The 18586-nt window shown below is 37.8% G+C and overlaps 1 protein-coding gene across 1 annotated transcript in view; it reads right to left on the bottom strand.

The window, feature by feature from the left end:
* The window catches only part of CDC14B (cell division cycle 14B), a 46902-nt gene that overhangs the window by 8760 nt on the left and 19556 nt on the right, over positions 1-18586 (bottom strand). Inside the window, 8 exon segments of the mRNA XM_063320220.1 lie at positions 6660-6760; positions 7509-7662; positions 7783-7921; positions 9682-9912; positions 10254-10341; positions 11259-11321; positions 12771-12837; positions 17023-17099. Coding sequence (XP_063176290.1) covers positions 6660-6760; positions 7509-7662; positions 7783-7921; positions 9682-9912; positions 10254-10341; positions 11259-11321; positions 12771-12837; positions 17023-17099 — 920 coding nt within the window.

Below are 18586 nucleotides of genomic sequence, written 5' to 3'. Positions count from 1 at the left end.
ACAAATGTGGGCTACTGCACTTCCAACTAAGCTGTAAAAATAACACCAGTGGTGAAAAAAGACTCGCATTTTTCCTTTTACCTGTGCCACTAGCAACCTCCAGGACTGAACAGAAAGGTACAAAGCTGGCTTAACCTTACAACATTTAGTCACTGAAATATGCGCATGACCAAATCATGGTACATGTTTGTTTATTAGTGCTCATTAGTGCAGACAGAAACGTGGAAAAATCACGTTTTCTCCCTAAATATATATACACAGTGTCTCTCTGTATGAAATGTATGTAACGTACATATAAAAGAAAGAAGTTATTGGAATGTCATCTAATGGTTATATTCTTTCTCTGAAAGGTGCCCATTCTTTCCAGACACCAAAAGTTCAGAAAACAGGTCAATATACACGGCTTAGACCCATATACTTATCGAGAATGAACTGAAATGCCATGAAGTGTTAAGACATCATCTTGCACAAACACTTAAATATTCATCTTTATAACATATCATAGATAAGTCCTTACTTCCCACAGAATTTCATTTTATGTGTTCAAAACAAAGAACTAAAGGAGGTTTTAAATGGGAACATGACTCACAAAAAATAGCCAACATACGTAATTGCACCTTAAAACCAAATCAACCACACCATCCTCTTAAGACTGCTGTATCTACCAAAGGGTAGCGAGAGAAGGAGCTGGCTTATGGGATCAGCTCAGAGCCAGCTGTGAGCATGGTAGAACATTTAACATCATCTGCTCTTCAGTAGGTATGTCTACTAGATATAGTGTATATAGTACATCCTAGATATCTACTAGTAGATATGGCTATGCAAGAGTAAAGATTAATTGAAATCCCTGTGAACAAAACACTTCCTGAATGATCAGACAAACATGTTTAAATCAGACTAAACTGCTAGACTTCCGAGGTTGATAGCACCTCAAGGAAAACAGACGAGGTCCCACTTACACCATTGTCCGACATGGTATTACAACTCCACACCCAGAGTTGCCTTGGGGCCCAATAACTGCCAGCTTAGGAGCAATAACAGTGCTAGCAGAGCTTTCACTAGAATGCTACTGCTTGCACATTTAAGGTAAGAGAAGAAACTATCTTTAATGCACAGAATTTTGATTTTACACAATTAGACTAGCAGCCTCACTAGATAGCTGGTGTAATAGATAGGTTTTATAATGGACATGTGATGAGGCCACAGTAGAGGAAATCCTCCCAAAATCTCGGCACCAAAAAAAATTCCCAAACTATATTGGAGAAGGATAAGATCCTCAGGACACCTAGCTTACTGCTTTGTAACTGTTCATGTAAAATGGCATGGCATGCTGTACGTGACAACCACCAACTTCCAGAACACCAGCAGAAAGCACATCTAATGTACACAAAGGTTTTCTAACTCAATGAAATATGGTAATTTATTTAAAAAAAAAAAAAAAAGCCTAACTTTTCCTGAACACAGGCTACGGGATGCTGTAATAGCCAGGATAGTAACATAGGTAATCCATATATCGTAAGAATTTTTCATCCCCAGTTAATCTGTAATGGACGCATCACTTGGTAGTTCTGAACCTAATATACTCCCCAAACACCACACTAGTTTGTATACTACTTTCTTATTCAAGCTAATACATTTGCCTTTAAACAAATCAAAATCTGCTTAAATGGAACTGTGTTTGGGTCAATAGCACCGTCTTTTAAATAGTTCACAACTTCTTCTCACCATTTAACCCAGAGCTGGGTGCAGGGACAGATGCAGCATCAGGACACAAAAGCCCAAGTCTCACAACCCAAGACAAAATCCAAAAACCTGAAGTGCCAGCAAGGTAATACATCTTGGAGAAAAAGCAATCCACATAACAAGCTCTTTTAAAAGAAAAATGATTGTATTATCCAAAGAAGGGACGAGGGGAAGAGAGGTTAGACAGCAGCATGTCTTCTCTGACCTGTGGTGGGCATTTTATTCTTGCCAAGGCTACCCATTTTATGAGGTCTGTCAACTGCAATATTGCATTCTCCTTCATCACCTCACGATTTTTAGGAAAATAGACCAGAGATCTCTACCGCTGTTCCAAGTCATTGACAGGCAACAAGCGACTGATACTCTTCAGTCTACAGGGCTCCAGCCAACAGGGCTGCCAGGCTAGCCCACAGTAGTTCACGATCCTGATTGATTATTTGATCTCATAAAACACAAGGGACACTAGCTGCATAATGGAGAGAATGCCAGTCTAACTTTTAAGAGAAGCTTAAGTGTTTTCTTTTCCCAGACGTAAACCAACACTGCATGACTGTCAATCCTGGATACGAGGCAGCAGCACCAGTAACCTAATTGCTTGCATCGTGACACATCTACCCACATCGAACCACCTTTTCTCTTTCCCTCTAGGAAGGGAGTTTTTAGACAGAACACAGAAACCGTTAAGAGAAAGAAAGGATGATAGTTGAGTGAAACTTATCTTACAGTACAGGAAAACAAAGGACAGATTGTTTGATTTTTTTAACCGGTGTGTTTAAGTTTAGGTTTTTAGACTGCATTTAGAAATCTGAGGTTTGACTTCTGGAAAATGCTGAGACAAGAAATACTGCTACGTTCAGTGTAAAACTTTGAAAATAAGCCTCTCATTTAAAGTTTGTTCTTAGACAAAGTTAGGTACCAATGAAAAAAAATAAAAAATCAACAGCGAAAGTGATCTTTAGTTTGTTGTGTTTTTTTCCAAGAGAATAGATTAAGATGACCCCAGCTAAGGCTAACAGGATAACTAAATTGTTCACAAGTCCCCCAGTTCTCATTCTTCAGTTATTAGGTCATTTACTTTAGCAGAAAGAGTCTCACGCTTTTTAAAAGTGTGGACAAAAAGTTGCAAGACCCAAGGTAACAAAGACAGAAACTCCTAGCCTTAATGTTCTGCCAGGAGAGAATGCCTTTTCTTACTTAGTACTCTGGTGAAAAACACTTTTTCTGACCTATTTTTTCTCTGAGAACACCAGAGTTTCAAGCATTCACCCAAAGTAACCATTTAGCTTTGAGGGGGGGTGTGGTGGAGCAGCTCCAGGGAGAAACGGTCGCAAGCAAAAAGTTCCTCTTCGGGTTTCCTGGCAGTTCTGCGTGCTGCTGAACTTTTGTTTGGCCAAAAGATGGAAGCTGTCATTTGATGCAAACATTGCACTCTTTAAGTGGAAGCAAGGCACAGCAATCACTGCAGCCACTCTGACAAAAGCAGAGTGGAGAAAGAGTGAACACTGTACTCAAGGAACTAACATGTTTTTAATGCTTTACTCAGCTCCTGAATCCAAGTAACAGAAAGAAGGGATTTAAGTCATCTCATAAAGCTCTATAAAAAAATAATTGAGAATGAAAGAAGATGAAGCCAGACTGGCTGGGTAAACAAGTGAGCCTTGACCTAATACTGCAACCTGCCTCATCCTCTGTTATGTTAAAAAGAAAAAAAGAAGTCCCATTTAACTGTTTCTTAATGGCATATTATACTATAATGTCTTAGTAAAAGAAACTGACATTTCTAGCAAATTCTAATTCCTGGCATTTCACGTGAGCAAAACCATCCTTTGGGAAACTAATCTCCTTTGCAAATTCATGAATTTCAAAGTAAAACTGGAGCTACCATCTTAATTTGCAATATGCAAAGGATAGGATCATATTTTACAGCAGCACTTTTTCTTTTTTACAAATATAGTTTTGCTTATATAGTTTTGCTTATTTGCAGGAGCATGCAGAGAAGAAAGGCTTCAAAATTATGAATTATCCTAATTATAAAAGCTTTGCACCTTTTTGTATTGCAAGCCAGCCGTAAAAATTACTGAATTATTCCAAACAATATATACAAAAAATACAACAAAGCCAGAGCAGTGAAGTTTACTCTTGCAACAAAGCCAGTAAGAAACATGATATGAAAACATGCATTTATGAGACATACTAGACAGAAAGCGTGAGGTATTGTAGAGAAATGGAATGGGACACTTACACAGTGGCTCTCTCTCAGGGGGTCCTGATGGTTACTATGTTCTTAAACCATCTAGACAGAATAGCAGGCTGGGCAGAAGGGAGCCACATACAATCCACCAGATGACAATGCTACACAGTGTAGACACCAGCATAGCTAGGAGCCATCTAAAAAAGGGGTTGGAGGGGGAGGAAAAGATGAACAAAAATTCAAAAGCAAAAGCTATCGGTGCATTTTAGCTTCTTTCAAGTTCTTCAAAAGCATATTGCTCTATAACCTTTGCCAAGCATTTTCTTACTTTCTATGACTGTAACAATCCATGCAACGATAAATTGCCAAATGTAGTATCCACATGTTGCTGGAATCAAAACAAATTTTCTGAAATCCTCACTACAGTCATCTATTCCAAAGAAAGTCTATACCACTTTTTCAAAAATAAGCGTATGCTGGAACAGTACACCTCTGACCACTTGCTGCCATCTCTTCTGCAGTTTGATCAGCCTGTATTCATACACCCTACTTGACAATCACGTATTTTAACACTAAAACGGTAGATCAGATCAGTTTGTAGGAACAAACAACTTACGTACACATGGAGATGATGGGGTATATTCTGTTTTCAAAGTAGGAAAAGCTAATTCATAATCCTTTGCCAAAGGTGCAGAACATTGCTAATTAGAAAATTGTACACAAAGTATCCATTCATCAAACATACAGAGTTTATACAACCAACTTAACAAACATTAACAAATGTTATACACAAATGCCTTGCGACTTAAACATAAGCAATGCATCTAGCTCTCAAAGACTGTAGTTGTCCCAGCTTCTGGTGCTCTTATTTTGCCTTTTTTTTTTTTTCTTTTCTGTGAAATAAACCTATATATTAGAAACTTCTTTCTGTTTGCTTAAAGTTAATCAATTTCACTGCAAGATTAATTGTTTTTAACAGTCTGAACTAAAAGGGAAAAAGACTGACACCTCTCCTAGTATGGAAGACTTCTGCTTCCGGTAAGGCAGCTAAATATTCCTAGTGATATTTTGATTTAACAATAGCAACACAAAGAATTTAAGAAGTTATACATTCATTTTTCACCAACCTATTTCAATACAAGCTGCAAACCATACAAATAACTTAGGGGAACAGGAGGAGGGAAATTCCAACTCCCTGTGCCACAATGCACACTATAAAAAACAACTATAAGCTCTAGATCAATTATTTTAATGCTACAGAAGTAAAAGCTAACTAGTTTTAATTAGAGCAGTCATGTTACACAATGCTTCATGAATGGAATAATACTTTAATAGTTGATAAGCTTTCTGCATATTAAGTAAGACAATGGCTCTGAACAGATTATCATACAGTCTACATTCAATCTACGGAACATAACAATAAACAAGATCTTTCACAACCTTTATTACGTGACTTAAAGTACCTTTTATGAAAAAATAGTATGAAGCAGAAACTAAGGCTCCATGTGTCTTAGAAACTGATGTGCAAGGTAGCCGTTTTTTACTGTCCTATTTGAGGTAACTGAGGTGATGTGCTTTGGGGTTTTTTTAATGTCAATTGGGTACGGGCTTTGTTCTGAACCTGTTGTTTCTTCTACGATTGCCCGTGTAAACAATGAGCATGAATAAAGGAGAATCTTTTAAAACAAAGGCAGAATTCACATACAGCAATGTGTGACGGTTTTGAAAGACATACTGCTTTACCTTCAGCACATTCTTAGTATGTACCTCTCACTTTTTCAAGAAGTCTGATGACACTGTTTGGTCTTAAAAAAAAAAAATTAAAAAATTTAAAAAAAAAGGCCAGCAGCTAGCAGCAGCATCCCCTACAGAAAGACAGCACAACAAAAGCCAAGTTGCATTTGGTCTGTGACTCTGGTTCTGCATTACTGGCAAAAATCTGACAGCCAGGGGTCACCATTTCTTTCCTTGCAATCAAATGAGATACAGGTATGTCTTGCAAGTCTTGCATTCTCTTGTTGTTTAGTTAAGGACAGACAGACAGTTTTTCTACTTACAGTTGCTACAAGCTACAACAGATGCAATGGTGACTACAAACTTTCTTCTACAGGCGGTGTTTCAGTACTTGTCTAAAATAAAGACACTAGCATACCAGGTTCCCTGACAGAAGTGCACTCCTTTTGAATTTATTTACTGAAATAGTGCTACTCCCTGCCTTCCGGATCTACCAGCTGTTGTCCAAAAGCCCACTGGATTTAGGGAAAGTTCCTCTCCAAGGAAGAGGAAATGAAAGGAAGCTAAACATTCTTTCAACTCTTCCTAGGTAGCTGACTTTACTTCAAAAAACGCTTACTTTATTTCAGCCAATCAAACACCACCAAACGGAGTCAGGCTCTCCCATTTTTATACTACGACAGGAAACACAAGGGAACATCTGTGATTAAACTAGAAGCAAAGCACTCCGAAATACTATGGGAGCTTGTAAAGCACAGACTACTGGGATCAGAAACAATGCAGAAAACAAAGAACTGCATTACTCAATTTCTAAACCAAGTTGTCCAGCCTCCTTTGCGCTCTCCAAGCCTTCAGAGAAATGATAAATCTCATGCTTGTTTTAAATGCGTAAAAGCAGCCTTGGCAACAGACCTTTGGGGGCAAAGGGAAGTATGCTTAAAGAAGAGGACAAAAGTATTTCTTGCATTTGTACATTCAGGAACTGACTTACGTTAGCGGTGATGCAGTTGGAGATTTTGTCTGCCTTCTACTTTTCAGAGCACGAAGCTTATCCCCTTGTGTTACACAGTTTGTTTCATCTTCATCACTGTACTGGATAAGTGGAGGCGGGGAAGGGATAAACCACAATTAAAATATAGACACTTACACACTTAAGAATTAACCTTATCTTAAATGTTAAAATTAGAATTATCGCACCAGAAAAGTTTGTCAGCATAAAATCAAAGAAAAAAATCACTTGCATAAATACAATTCTGTTCTTTCCAGTTTCCTGTTTGCTGCTATTAAACCTGTCAACCATTGATTGGTGTCATGAATTACATGCATCAAAATTCTGTCTACCTTTAAAACAGTGGAAACATATTATCAAGTCTTTGCTTAGGTACAGCACAATTTTCACTCAAGTACATCATTTCCCTCCTTCACTTGCCTTCTTAAAACAGCAGTACAGTTTTTTTAAAAGGCAGCATCAAAAGGCATTATAGAAGTTGCGGTTACTTAGAAACTAAAAAGAGCAAAAAACCTTTCATCTCTGCCCTCTAATAGATAATCCAAAACAAAATCACAGTGGTTTTGATTGCAAATTGTAAGTACTTTTTTTGTTCTAATATCTACCTAATTATTAAAGTATGATAAGGATGCTCCTACTTCACCTGTGTACTGCACTTCATTTTTCATACTTGCTGTCCATAAATCCCGCCCCCCCATCTCTTGATACAAAAAGGGGAAACAGAAAAGAATCTGATTAATGGTTTTACTGTACCCACAGGTTTGTTCAGAACCTGACAGATTCTCAACAGCAGTTACAACTTTTACAAGAGCACGAGGTTCAGATGGTTACCAGTTCAATGTCCTTTCGGCTCATTCTCCTGTTTCTTGTGTCATTAATTGAAATATCATCTACTCCTGAGAGAATTCTTGTTACAGCAATTTTACGGTTTCCTTTCAACTTTGCACGGAAAATGTCTCCTTCTGTCCAAAGTTCTGCCTGTTTGCTATCATAACATGGAAAAAAAGCCCAAAACACAACAAATCAACACCAAAGATTATGAAGCATACAATAAAAGAAGACATCTAGATGTATTTTTGAAATCATTTATAGTCAATCTACTTACTCCATCAGGAAGTGTTGTTGTGGTCCAATCACTGAACCAGGTCTATTTATTCTAATCCAGGCAATAGTTTCTGCAGCTGTCATGCGATAATGCTTCATAATGTAACAGGCAATAAGTGTACCAGTTCGTCCAAGACCAGCTGTGTAAGATGAAAGAATGGCTTCTTTTATATACCCATCTTCATCTGGAATCTGCTGTAGCTACAGACATTGTTACTTGGACAAATAGTTACTTGCCTAATTTACTAAACAAGCCTGATCCTAATCAAACTTGGTAAGTGCAACTCATCTTTTGAATTTTTTTTTCCATATACAAGGTTGCTAACACATGATTCACACGTTTTTTGAGTGAGGTAACCTTCCAAATCCATCAACTTTACAAATATCTGTAAGTCTATCTACCTATGAATACATATATAGGAATAAGAAAGTTTTTATGCATGGGATAAAACAGCTGTCTTTTTTCAAAAACTCTCAAAGCACCTCTTGCAAATTGATCATACATTGCACAGAAACCAGTTGCTCTTCCAACCCCTTGTCTAACTGATCTCTTACTTCAGTTCCCAAGGAAAAGACAAATTTTGCAAAAAGCAAGTCTGGGTATTACCCGACACAGGCAAAATGTACTCCAGAATGAGGAAAGTTCTTTGCAAAGGCCCTCAAGACAGTTCTATTTACCTTGGGAAACATGAGAAGGAAAGGAGGACAGCTCCAGCTAAGTGGCTCCTCTCCTCAATCGCTTGCTGTAAATGCCAAACCACACATCACCTTCTCCCATTTCACAAGAGACTAATCAACACCAGTGTAAAATCTTCAGTACAGCCCAATAACCAAGACAATCACCCAGCGCTTTCCATGCCTTGACCAGCTTTAAGAACAAGCTACAACATTCTACTCTTTTCTCAAGAGTACGAGCAGATTGAGGAACATGAGATAGTCTAGACACCATTAGGATGATAAAATATCAAAAAAAAATCTTAATTTGAATGAAAACAAAGCTTTGTAACCCTGATACTCAATATTCAAGCATAATCAATTAAGCAGATTTATCAGCTCAGTGGAGTGTAAGAGTATGTACTTCCTTCACAACAGTCAAGATGATGTTTTTACCAATTCTTCTACTTCACAGTATAACCCTGTTAAACATGAAGCAGATGGATGGCAGATCCAGGAGCAAAAATGCAGTCTTTGCAGGTCCCACGCAAATGGGTTAAGAAACCGCCATTCTCCTTCAACCACAGCATTATCAGGTATCCTAGTGAGGCAAAGTGTCGTGAACAAACGTCTGGTCCACTATTAAAGATGGTGTGGGAAGGGAAACATAGTTCCTCCAGAACCACAGAAAAGTGTAGTTTTATACTAGCTGCATTGGGCATGCTCTAGTAAATCTTTTCCTTGGCAGATTAATTCTGGAGGAATAGATATTCAGAGCATGCCCCATGTAGCTAGTATAAAGGATTTCTGATGGATAAAGATTTCTGTGGTTCTGGAAGAACACTCATACTTTATGAGGAATCTCCTCAAAAAGCTGCATTGGTATTTTCAGAAGTTTATGACTTAGTATAATTAACCGTGCATTTTCAGAAAAATCTATAAACCTTGCCAGGACTTCAAGTTCCAGCTCAAAAACATCCTTTGAAATTAATGCTTTCTAGCAGAAAAAGCTGTTAATATTGGCAAGCTCACTTTCCCCATTCTTGGAAACAGCTGGGAAGATTTTTCTGGAGCTTAAAAATGTAAAAGATGAAGTGCAGAACAGAAGCTTAGAAAGAATTTGTATGGAAAAGCTGCAGTTTGGCAGACATATTGATAGCTAGATATAATGGAATTATAATGCAAAATACCTCAGGAACTCTAACTATAAGCATCACTTGTAATATGAATTGTTTTTACACTATACCTTTGCAATGAACAGCTATAACACCTTCAGCATTTTCACAAATATTTAGAAATGTTTTAACTATAGTATCGCTAGGTGTGCTTCCATCAGCGAAGAAGAGGTCAAAATGCTCAAATCCAGCATCTGTAAATCGTTTGGCATCATACAGTTTTTTGTTGAGGCGTATTATAGTGGTGACCTTATGTTTCCTGAAGTACGGGAAATAAGCCTCTGGAGCATGGTGGGGATAGCCTATTTGAAAAAAAGAAGGGAAAAACAAAGGAGGAGAGTAAGGCTCAAACTGCAGAAATAAACAATGACTCAAAAACAAGAGATACAAAAAACTTCAAAATAGAACTCATGTTCAACATAAAGAAACAGACTAACCGAAAATGGAATTTTAACATAATCACCTAGGTAAGATACAATTAAACCAAGCATTAAAATTTTACTGCCAGGGTTCTTATAAAAGAAAAAGAGCCAAGGAAAAAAACACACTGTTCGAGGAACAATTTTTAAAGCTTGTTCTTACTGATAACAATCAACTAAGAAAGCAGTGGGCTTGTGTCCCCCACCTCCTCTTTTAAGCATACCATTTTCAATTTTACTTCTTGAATGAGGTCCACTGAAGGCAATGAATTTGTTTGGTATTATCCAGTTAAAATCTCCATTTTCTGCTCTCTGTCAAGAGAAAATGCTTGGTTTATCATTATCCCTGTATTTTCAGGCTTTTCCTTATTGTTTCAAAACACATGCTAGATAGAAGCGATGTACAATTTTTGCCAAAGGAAGTTATGTTAGTCGCCTGCTCTCTTTTGCATCGGGAAGATGCCAGATGCTCTCAACCTCACTTTTCTTGACCGTGTTCTCCTCTTTGTTTCTAAATTAGTTTTAGAACAACACAACTGATACCCTTCAGATGAAAGGCAGCTTCCAATTTTTAGTTTTTTATAGGTTTCAAAATTACGACCTTGGCCTTATCTCTGTTCACAATTTAAATCATGGTTTTTTAGATTCTAAAAGCACTTAATTTTCTCTTTACAGATAACTGGCAGCTTTTCATTTCTGAGACTGCATATAGTCAGGAGTTGCAGTCCTTCATTGTCACATTCGTTTCCCAAGCCCCAAAGTGAATTTTATAGGCTTGGATTTTCACAGCCCTGTTTCCTTCTTTACCTCAAAGAATGTTATTACACCTTTGCCATGTATTCACAGATACACACTTCAATTGCTCTCCAGAATTCAGTTAGACTTGGACTTGTACGCCCTCGAGTTTCTCATCAAGACTGCTCAAGAATATGCATGACTGCTAACAGTGGCCAAATTGCCACTCCACAATCATCTTCCAGGGCTTTAATAATAATGGAAAAAAGTATTTCTTTCCATTTTGGTTTCTGCTTTCCCCCCATGTTTGAGGCTGACTATGCTTAAATCTAGATTTTAATATTTTCTCTCTGATCACACACCTTTACAATCAAAGTTTAAAGAGACAAAACAGAAATGGAACCTAATACTACAAAAAAATAGCACATATTACAAACAATTATCTTAGCATTAGTAACAGCAAACAAATCAGAAGATTGATACTGAACACTTACTTCATAATGCTCATATTCATCTACATCAAATGTATTGAAATCCAGGAAACCATATTGCAAAGCCTAAAATTCAGAATACAGTTTTTAACAAAGACAACATCTTTTCAACGAGGACAGTTTATCACTCTTCATGTTACTGAAAGCCCCTTAATATCTCCTGTTCTTTCAGAGATTTCTTCATATATTTGAAAAAGATACAGATCAATTTAGTCTTGGTTTAAAATATATTTGTAAATTGTAATATAAGTGAAGTTAGACAAGCAAATCCGCTCTTTTCTCTTTTCATCAAATCACTAGAAAATTCCAGACTACAGAAACATTCAGTCTTTTTATTACTGCTAGGAGTACAAAATAAAAAAGAGAAAAATAACTCACAAAAATTATATACTGAAATTACAGGCACATTCTAAAGTCTGCTTCCAAGGACTGCAAATATTTTTGTGCATGAATGCTATGTGCTTTCATTATGATGCTACTATCTTCATTGATTTTAAATTGTTTGCAGACGCAAAGTCATAAGTAGACACTAGTGTGGTCCCCGATGTCCTGTAATTACCCACAACCATTATATTTAATACTGTATAGAAACTGTAAACATTTGGGTAACTGACAGTTTACCCACTTGCTGAGTCAGGAAGCACAAACACAGATAATCCTGTATTTCCAGATATTTAAAACACTACATTCTAATCTCCTCTTTCACTGCATAATAATCTGTAGTTCTACTTTCTGTTCATCGGTACTAATAAGAATAGCAATTCACTCTTGGCATACAAGCAGCCAATGACAAAGCATCCAAAAAAGCTGAAAATCACAAATCCGCAAGTAACTGTCTTACTCAGTAAAACCACCAATATTTGTCAGAGATACCCATAATACAACAGACAGTAGTAGGGTGGAGAACTGCAGAATTCCCCATTTCACTACTCATACAGACTAAAAACAATTCATATAAATTACCCTGTCTTTCAATGCCATGGTACTTCACCATTGTATTGCTATAAAACACAAGATTATGATAATTTGTAGTTGAAAAAAAAAAAAAAAAAAAAGCATCTGCCTCCTAACATTTGTTCTATTTATATTATTAAAGCAAAGCTTGAAGTCATTAGCACGTGCCGCAAATGCTTTAAAAGTACAACTAATCAATTCAAAACTACTTTCAAAGGCTATATTCAGCCTAAAATGCAATGCTATGGGACATATAATAAATTTATCACATAACTCTTATGGATTAGATGTGTGAATAACTGTCCTGAGAGATTACATAAATAAAACTCAAAATTCCCTCTTTAAAATCTTCACTAGTTGATTACGTAAGGTATCGGTCAACTTCTACAGATACCGTATCTAGAAACTTTGTTACAATGCATAATACATAATAAACTAGGCAACAATCAGAAAATCCCCTGCTGCACAGCTCTAATTGGATCCTAGTTTACTAAGCCTTCTTTTTCTGCTGGGCAATATTTAACAGAACTTCTGCAATATGAGAAATACTCTTTTACTGACCTTGTTTATTGCATGAAAACAGTCCAGCAATGTCAGATGAAAACTGCAAGTACCAAAGGAAGCATCCCTATAACATATGATGACCAAAACAGTAAAATTATCCCATTTTAATCCAAGTGAAAACAATTGAAGATATTTCTCTAAAACACCTTTAAAAAATTGCTTCAATACCATTCTTGATGACTATTACAGTGAAATAATTATATCAAATGATTATTTCATTTCCTGCACCCTGCATCTTACAACAATAACAAAACATAAAATAAGTTACGTTAACAGATGATCCAAGAGTAAGATTACTCATTATAGTTTTGATAAAGCTGACACATTCAATTTCTGACATGAACATTGAAACCGACATGTTTCACTGTTCATGTCAACAAAGAACAGACAACACAAACTCCTTGTGGGAAAAGCTAATGCCTCAATTAGTATCATGTTCTAACATACACTCTTAGAACATTTTCTTCTGAAGTACATTTTCAAAAAAGTCAAATTGTAATACACTACAAGTTTTTTCTTCAAACTCTAGAGAAAAAAAAGATGCTGCGCACATGCCTTCTATGTATATGTGAACAGGATCTTCTTAATAAAACCGTCAAGATACACATTTGTGTAGATCTATTAAAAAACTTTCCTTAAGATACATAAAATAGTTTATTTTTAAACATGAGGAGAGTTTTTGTTAAAACACCTTCTTTCAACTAGAATTTTTTAAATTCTCTTAATCCAAGAATGGCACGTGCTTAGTACGTGACCATTATTAGATTCCATAAGCACTGTACAATAAGCATTCCACAAGAATATTATAGTTAGGTAAAAAAAAAATTAAACTGAATTTACATCAAAGAATATTGTATCTTGGCAGAACACTTTCTTTTGACATCATGCCGCCCTCATCAGCAGAGAATCATTAATGTCAAAAAAGTAAAATATCATGTTCAAATTTCAACTGAGAGGAGGAAGAATTTCTGAAGAGTCTGGATGGCTGCCTCTACAATTTGTTTGTATCCTTTTCCTCCCTAATGAATCAGTGTGAAAAGTGGGGAAAAAAATCAGCAGGAGAAGGAAATAACAGAATCCCATTCAGATAAAAGAGAAGACAGGTAAAGGTGACACTATAGTGGGTGTCTGTGAGACCACCTGACCAGGAAAAACAAGTGGATCAGGCCCTCTACAACCAGATAGGAGCAGCCTCACATTCGCAGGCCCTGGTCCTCATAGGGAACTTCAACCACTCCGATATCTGTTGCAGGAACAACACAGCAAGACATAAGCAATCCAGAAGGCTTCTGCAGTGAACTGGTGACAACTTTCTCCCCCCAGTGATAGAGATGCCAATGAGGAACAGTGCTCTGCTCACACTCACCAACAAGGAGGTGCTCACTGCCTTGGCTGCAGTGACTGTGAGATGGTGGAGTTCAGGATCCTGAGGGCAGGGAGGAGGGTGAAAACCAAGCTGGCAACCCTGGACTTCAGGAGAGCAGACTCGGGCCTCTTCAAAGATCTGTTTGGAAGAGTCTCATGGGATAAGGCCCCGGGGAGAAGAGAGGCTCAAGAATGCTGGTTAATATTCAAAGATCATGCCCTTCAAGCTTAAGAGCAATTCATCCTAATGAATATGAAGCAGCCAAAAATGCCAAGAGGCCTGCGTGGATGAACAAGGAACCCCTAGCCAAACTCAGACACAAAACGGAAGCATACAGAGGGTGGAAGCAAGGACAGGTAACCTGAGAGGAATATGGAAACACTGTCTGAGCATCCAGGAACAAAGTTAGTAAAGTTAAAGCCCAAATGGAATTGAATCTCGCCAGGGATGTCAAAAAAAACATGAAGGACTTCTATAAGTACACTGGCAACAAAAGGAAGACTAAGGAAGATGTGGACCCATTGCTCAATGAGACAGGGGACCTGGTTACACAGGACACGGAAAAGGCTGAGGTACTGAATGCTGCCTTTGCCTTAGTCTTTACTAGCAAGACCAGCCTTCAGGAAGCCCAGGCCCCAGAAACCAGCTGGAAAGGCTGGAGTAAGGAAAATGGATCCACTTCCCCGGTGGAAGGAGATCAGGTCAAGGAATAACTGCAACTGGACATACCCAGGTCCATGGCCCTGACGGGGTGCACACATGAGTGCTGAGGGAGCTGGCTGATGTCATCGCAAGGCCACTCTCAATAATCTCTGATCAATCATGGCAAGTGGGAGAAATTCCTGAAGACTAGAGGAATGCAAATGTCACCCGCAACATTAGACAAAGTATTGCCAGCAGGTTGAGGGCAGTAATCTTTCCCCTCTCCTCAGCACTAGTGAGGCCACATCTGGAGTACTGTGCCCAGTTTTGGGCTCCTCAGTGCAAGAGAGGTATGGACATAGCAGAGAGAGTCCAGCAAAGGGCCACAAAGATGATTACGGGACTGAACCATCTCATATAGAAGGAGAGGCTGAGGGAGCCGAGACTGTTCAGCCTGGAGAGGAGAAGGCTTGCAGAGGGACCTGATTAATATATACAAATACCCAAAGGGAAGGTGCAAAGAAGACAGAGTAAGGCCATTTCAGTGGTGCCCAGTGACAGGACCAGAGACAATGGGCACAAACTGAAACACTGGAGGTTCCCTCTGAACATCAGAAACTACTTTTTCACTCTGAGTGTGACTAGGCATTGGCACAGGTTGCTGTGAGAGGCTGTGGAGTCTCCATCCCTGGAGACATTCAAAAGCCATCTGGATGTGGTCCTGGGCAACTGGCTCTAGGTGTCCCTGCTTGAGCAGGGACCGGATAACCTCCAGAGGTCCCTTCCAACTTCACTGTGATTCTGTAAGCAAAAAAATAAACTCTTTGCATCCTGCTAACAAAAGTTTCAGTGTTGATAATGACCCTAAGTAGAAATGACTTGATTGACTTTTTATTATTCTATGGGAAGGTACTGTTTTTTGCAGAGATTAAGAATATTTTAAAGGAACAGAGCCCAGTCCAACACCTCAGTCGATTAATGCAATCTGAATTCCTCTATTTGCACTAGGTTTAGTTGCACTAGTAAACTCAAGAAAATGCTAAAGTTTGCAGACACTACAGCAGACTACATTCTTTATTCAAGAGGCTGGACATGTCTGCAGAAGTCATCTCTCTATAAGTCTTATATATAACACATCTTTGCATTTCTTTCAGTAGCGCTGTTGAAGCGATGGTCTGGGAATTTGGGCAGGGTACATTACCTGAGTGAAAAGCTACTATCTCCATCACCCACATGCACCTTTATGATATTTAGAAACAAACCTTACAGTCTTCCTAAGGAGGACTTTTGTTCTTCTGGGAATATAAAAATGGAATTTAAAAGTGAGAATTGGGATAATGGAAATACGCAAATAAAGACAGATGCTACTACACCATTATATTTCGGTGGTGGCAGGGGGAAAGTAATATAAATTCAAATCATCAAAAGCCCGTCTCTTGTCAAGACAGCTAGAAAACACAAACAAGCACGGATTTAAATTAATCACCCCGTAACAATAACAATATATTTGGACAGTAAACTTGCCTCCTAAGCAGTTTTTTGGACATTCTTTTCTGCATATTGTGGCAGCCCGCGGAATGTTAGTTTAGTCCAACTTTTGTTTGGAAGAAATGAAGAAGTTGCTCCTCTGCACATCGGATCGACTTTATATGCTACATTAAGCAGCGCAGCATATACTACAAAGAGAAGTCTGTGGTCTGAAACAGCTAGGATTAGGTTCCCTCAGGGTCCAGCAACCATGAACCAATGGTTTTACACATTTCCTCATTGGTAAAAAGACACACTTTAAAGTTACACTAAATCATAGGAGCTTAGCTAGCATTCTTTATGCACAGAACAGTATTTGCAGGTTACTGCATACGTTCAACAAGTGGGAAAAATGGACTGCTAGAAGCATTACAAGCCACTTGTGATGAATGACAGATATTTTGATACATTTAACTATCAACTACTGGCACAAAACCAGACTGCCAAGTGAGAAGCAATGGAGATCAAAAAGCTCAACAAAAGCTCATACAAAGCAGCGTGGCTCCTTCACCTGTCAGTACACTTCAGTACCAGCTGCTAACATCCCTGTTCAGCTGTCTGCACTTAAAGCTCAGACAGTGAATGCCTCATGTGTTAGAACGTCAACACCATCCCCACCCCCACCCCCAAATTGATACTGCTAAATGCAGCATCAATTATAAATTCTTATTCAAAACATCAAGGTACAGGAAGTTCTAACAACCTGTTATTTACCTGAAAGGAAGATACGAAATGCTTCCAGCCAATATAAGCCTGTACACGTCTTCTGGAGATTCTCTCAGGTATATTATCTATTTTTGTGGAAAAGGACAGAAAAGAAAAAGATTATTTTAAGATTGGTATTAATAACTTCAAGTCATTGTTTACTACAGAAGATGTAATGAATTATTACAGAGCTCAAAAGTTTGGGAAAGAGTGGCATCAAGAAAAATGTATGCAAGTGTGCAACAATAAAACTTACAGAAAAATACAAAATACTGGTCAACCTAGAGGGTTATATACTTTTAAACAAAATTTATAGATTTGTGCAGAAGTTGTTCAGCCATAGGCCGCAGTGAAAAAGTCTTCTGTCCCTCTGGATTCTTCCATGTTTCTACAGCAACTCCACTGGACCACTCTGTAGATTTTTATTTTTTTTAATTAAGCTTTTAAGATGTAAATCAAAACACAAAAAGCCACAGAGATATAAGCAAAGCTATGAATCATCTGCTCTACAAAACAGCGTGTACACTCAGCAGACAAGATTAAAACAGTAATTTGTGTATGTTTTGATTTTCTTACAACAGTACATTAGCATTATTCCAAAGCCTGTACTTTCTCCTTTGCACTGGTGAGGCAGTATCCAGTAACTGAATCCAGATGCCATAAAAGAAAAAAAATAAGTCTGTAGCTTCAGAAGCAAAATCCTATGAACAGAATGAACTAACATACTTGAAGCACTATGTACCAAACTTCCTACTGTCAAACACACTCAGAATTCACAAAGGACAAACTCACGACAAATACCATATGGTCTTCCATCATGACACACCTGATCCCTCTCGCATAGCCTCTAACACTAAACTGTCCTCAAAGAATACCATAAAACTCATCTTTTATGCAAGTCATGTCTTCCAATAGCATCAAACAGCATCCTCAGCAGAGCCAGGGGATAACAAATGTTAATAACAAGCTGTCATTAACAGGTCAATATTCAGTAATTTCAGGTTAATTTTTTAAAAAAAAAAATGCATTAACTAAGCTTTAACACACTACAGAAAGTTATTTTTTTCATTAACATTCAGTAAAATTATTTACCTCTCTTATATTAATGACCTTTTTTCTTAGAGGTTTTTTGAATGTAAGAATTCTAATTAAAAATCCCCCCAAAAATCTAAGTGTGGCATTTTTTATTTCTGTTGCTTTTGACTTTTTTTTCTTTTAAAAGTTGGCATTGCCTTTCAAATTTCTTTGATGATGCTGCAAATCCAGTTTGAACAAATGGCTTAGCATACCCTCAACATCCTCTCTCCACTCTCACTCTTGTGAGGTGAGAATAGGTGGTGGAACAGATGTTGCTAAAAAAACCCCACAAAACCACAAAACAAACCCAGCTTGAAACATATCCTAAACAGACAGATAAAACATACATGGCAACAGGTGACCCCTTTCATTTTTCCTCTGATTTGATTATGCATGAAGGATTTTCTGAGCATTCTTCCTGTGCAATTAGCAAAACCAAAGAAAAAAACATCTGTCTTAAGTAGTTTGGTCAAGTAATGAAAACTGCATGGGGGTG

This window comes from Chroicocephalus ridibundus, chromosome Z (assembly GCF_963924245.1).
Source record: "Chroicocephalus ridibundus chromosome Z, bChrRid1.1, whole genome shotgun sequence".
Taxonomy (NCBI): domain Eukaryota; kingdom Metazoa; phylum Chordata; class Aves; order Charadriiformes; family Laridae; genus Chroicocephalus; species Chroicocephalus ridibundus.
Note: the sequence above shows the minus strand (reverse complement) of the source record. Positions and strands in the feature narration are given on the sequence as shown.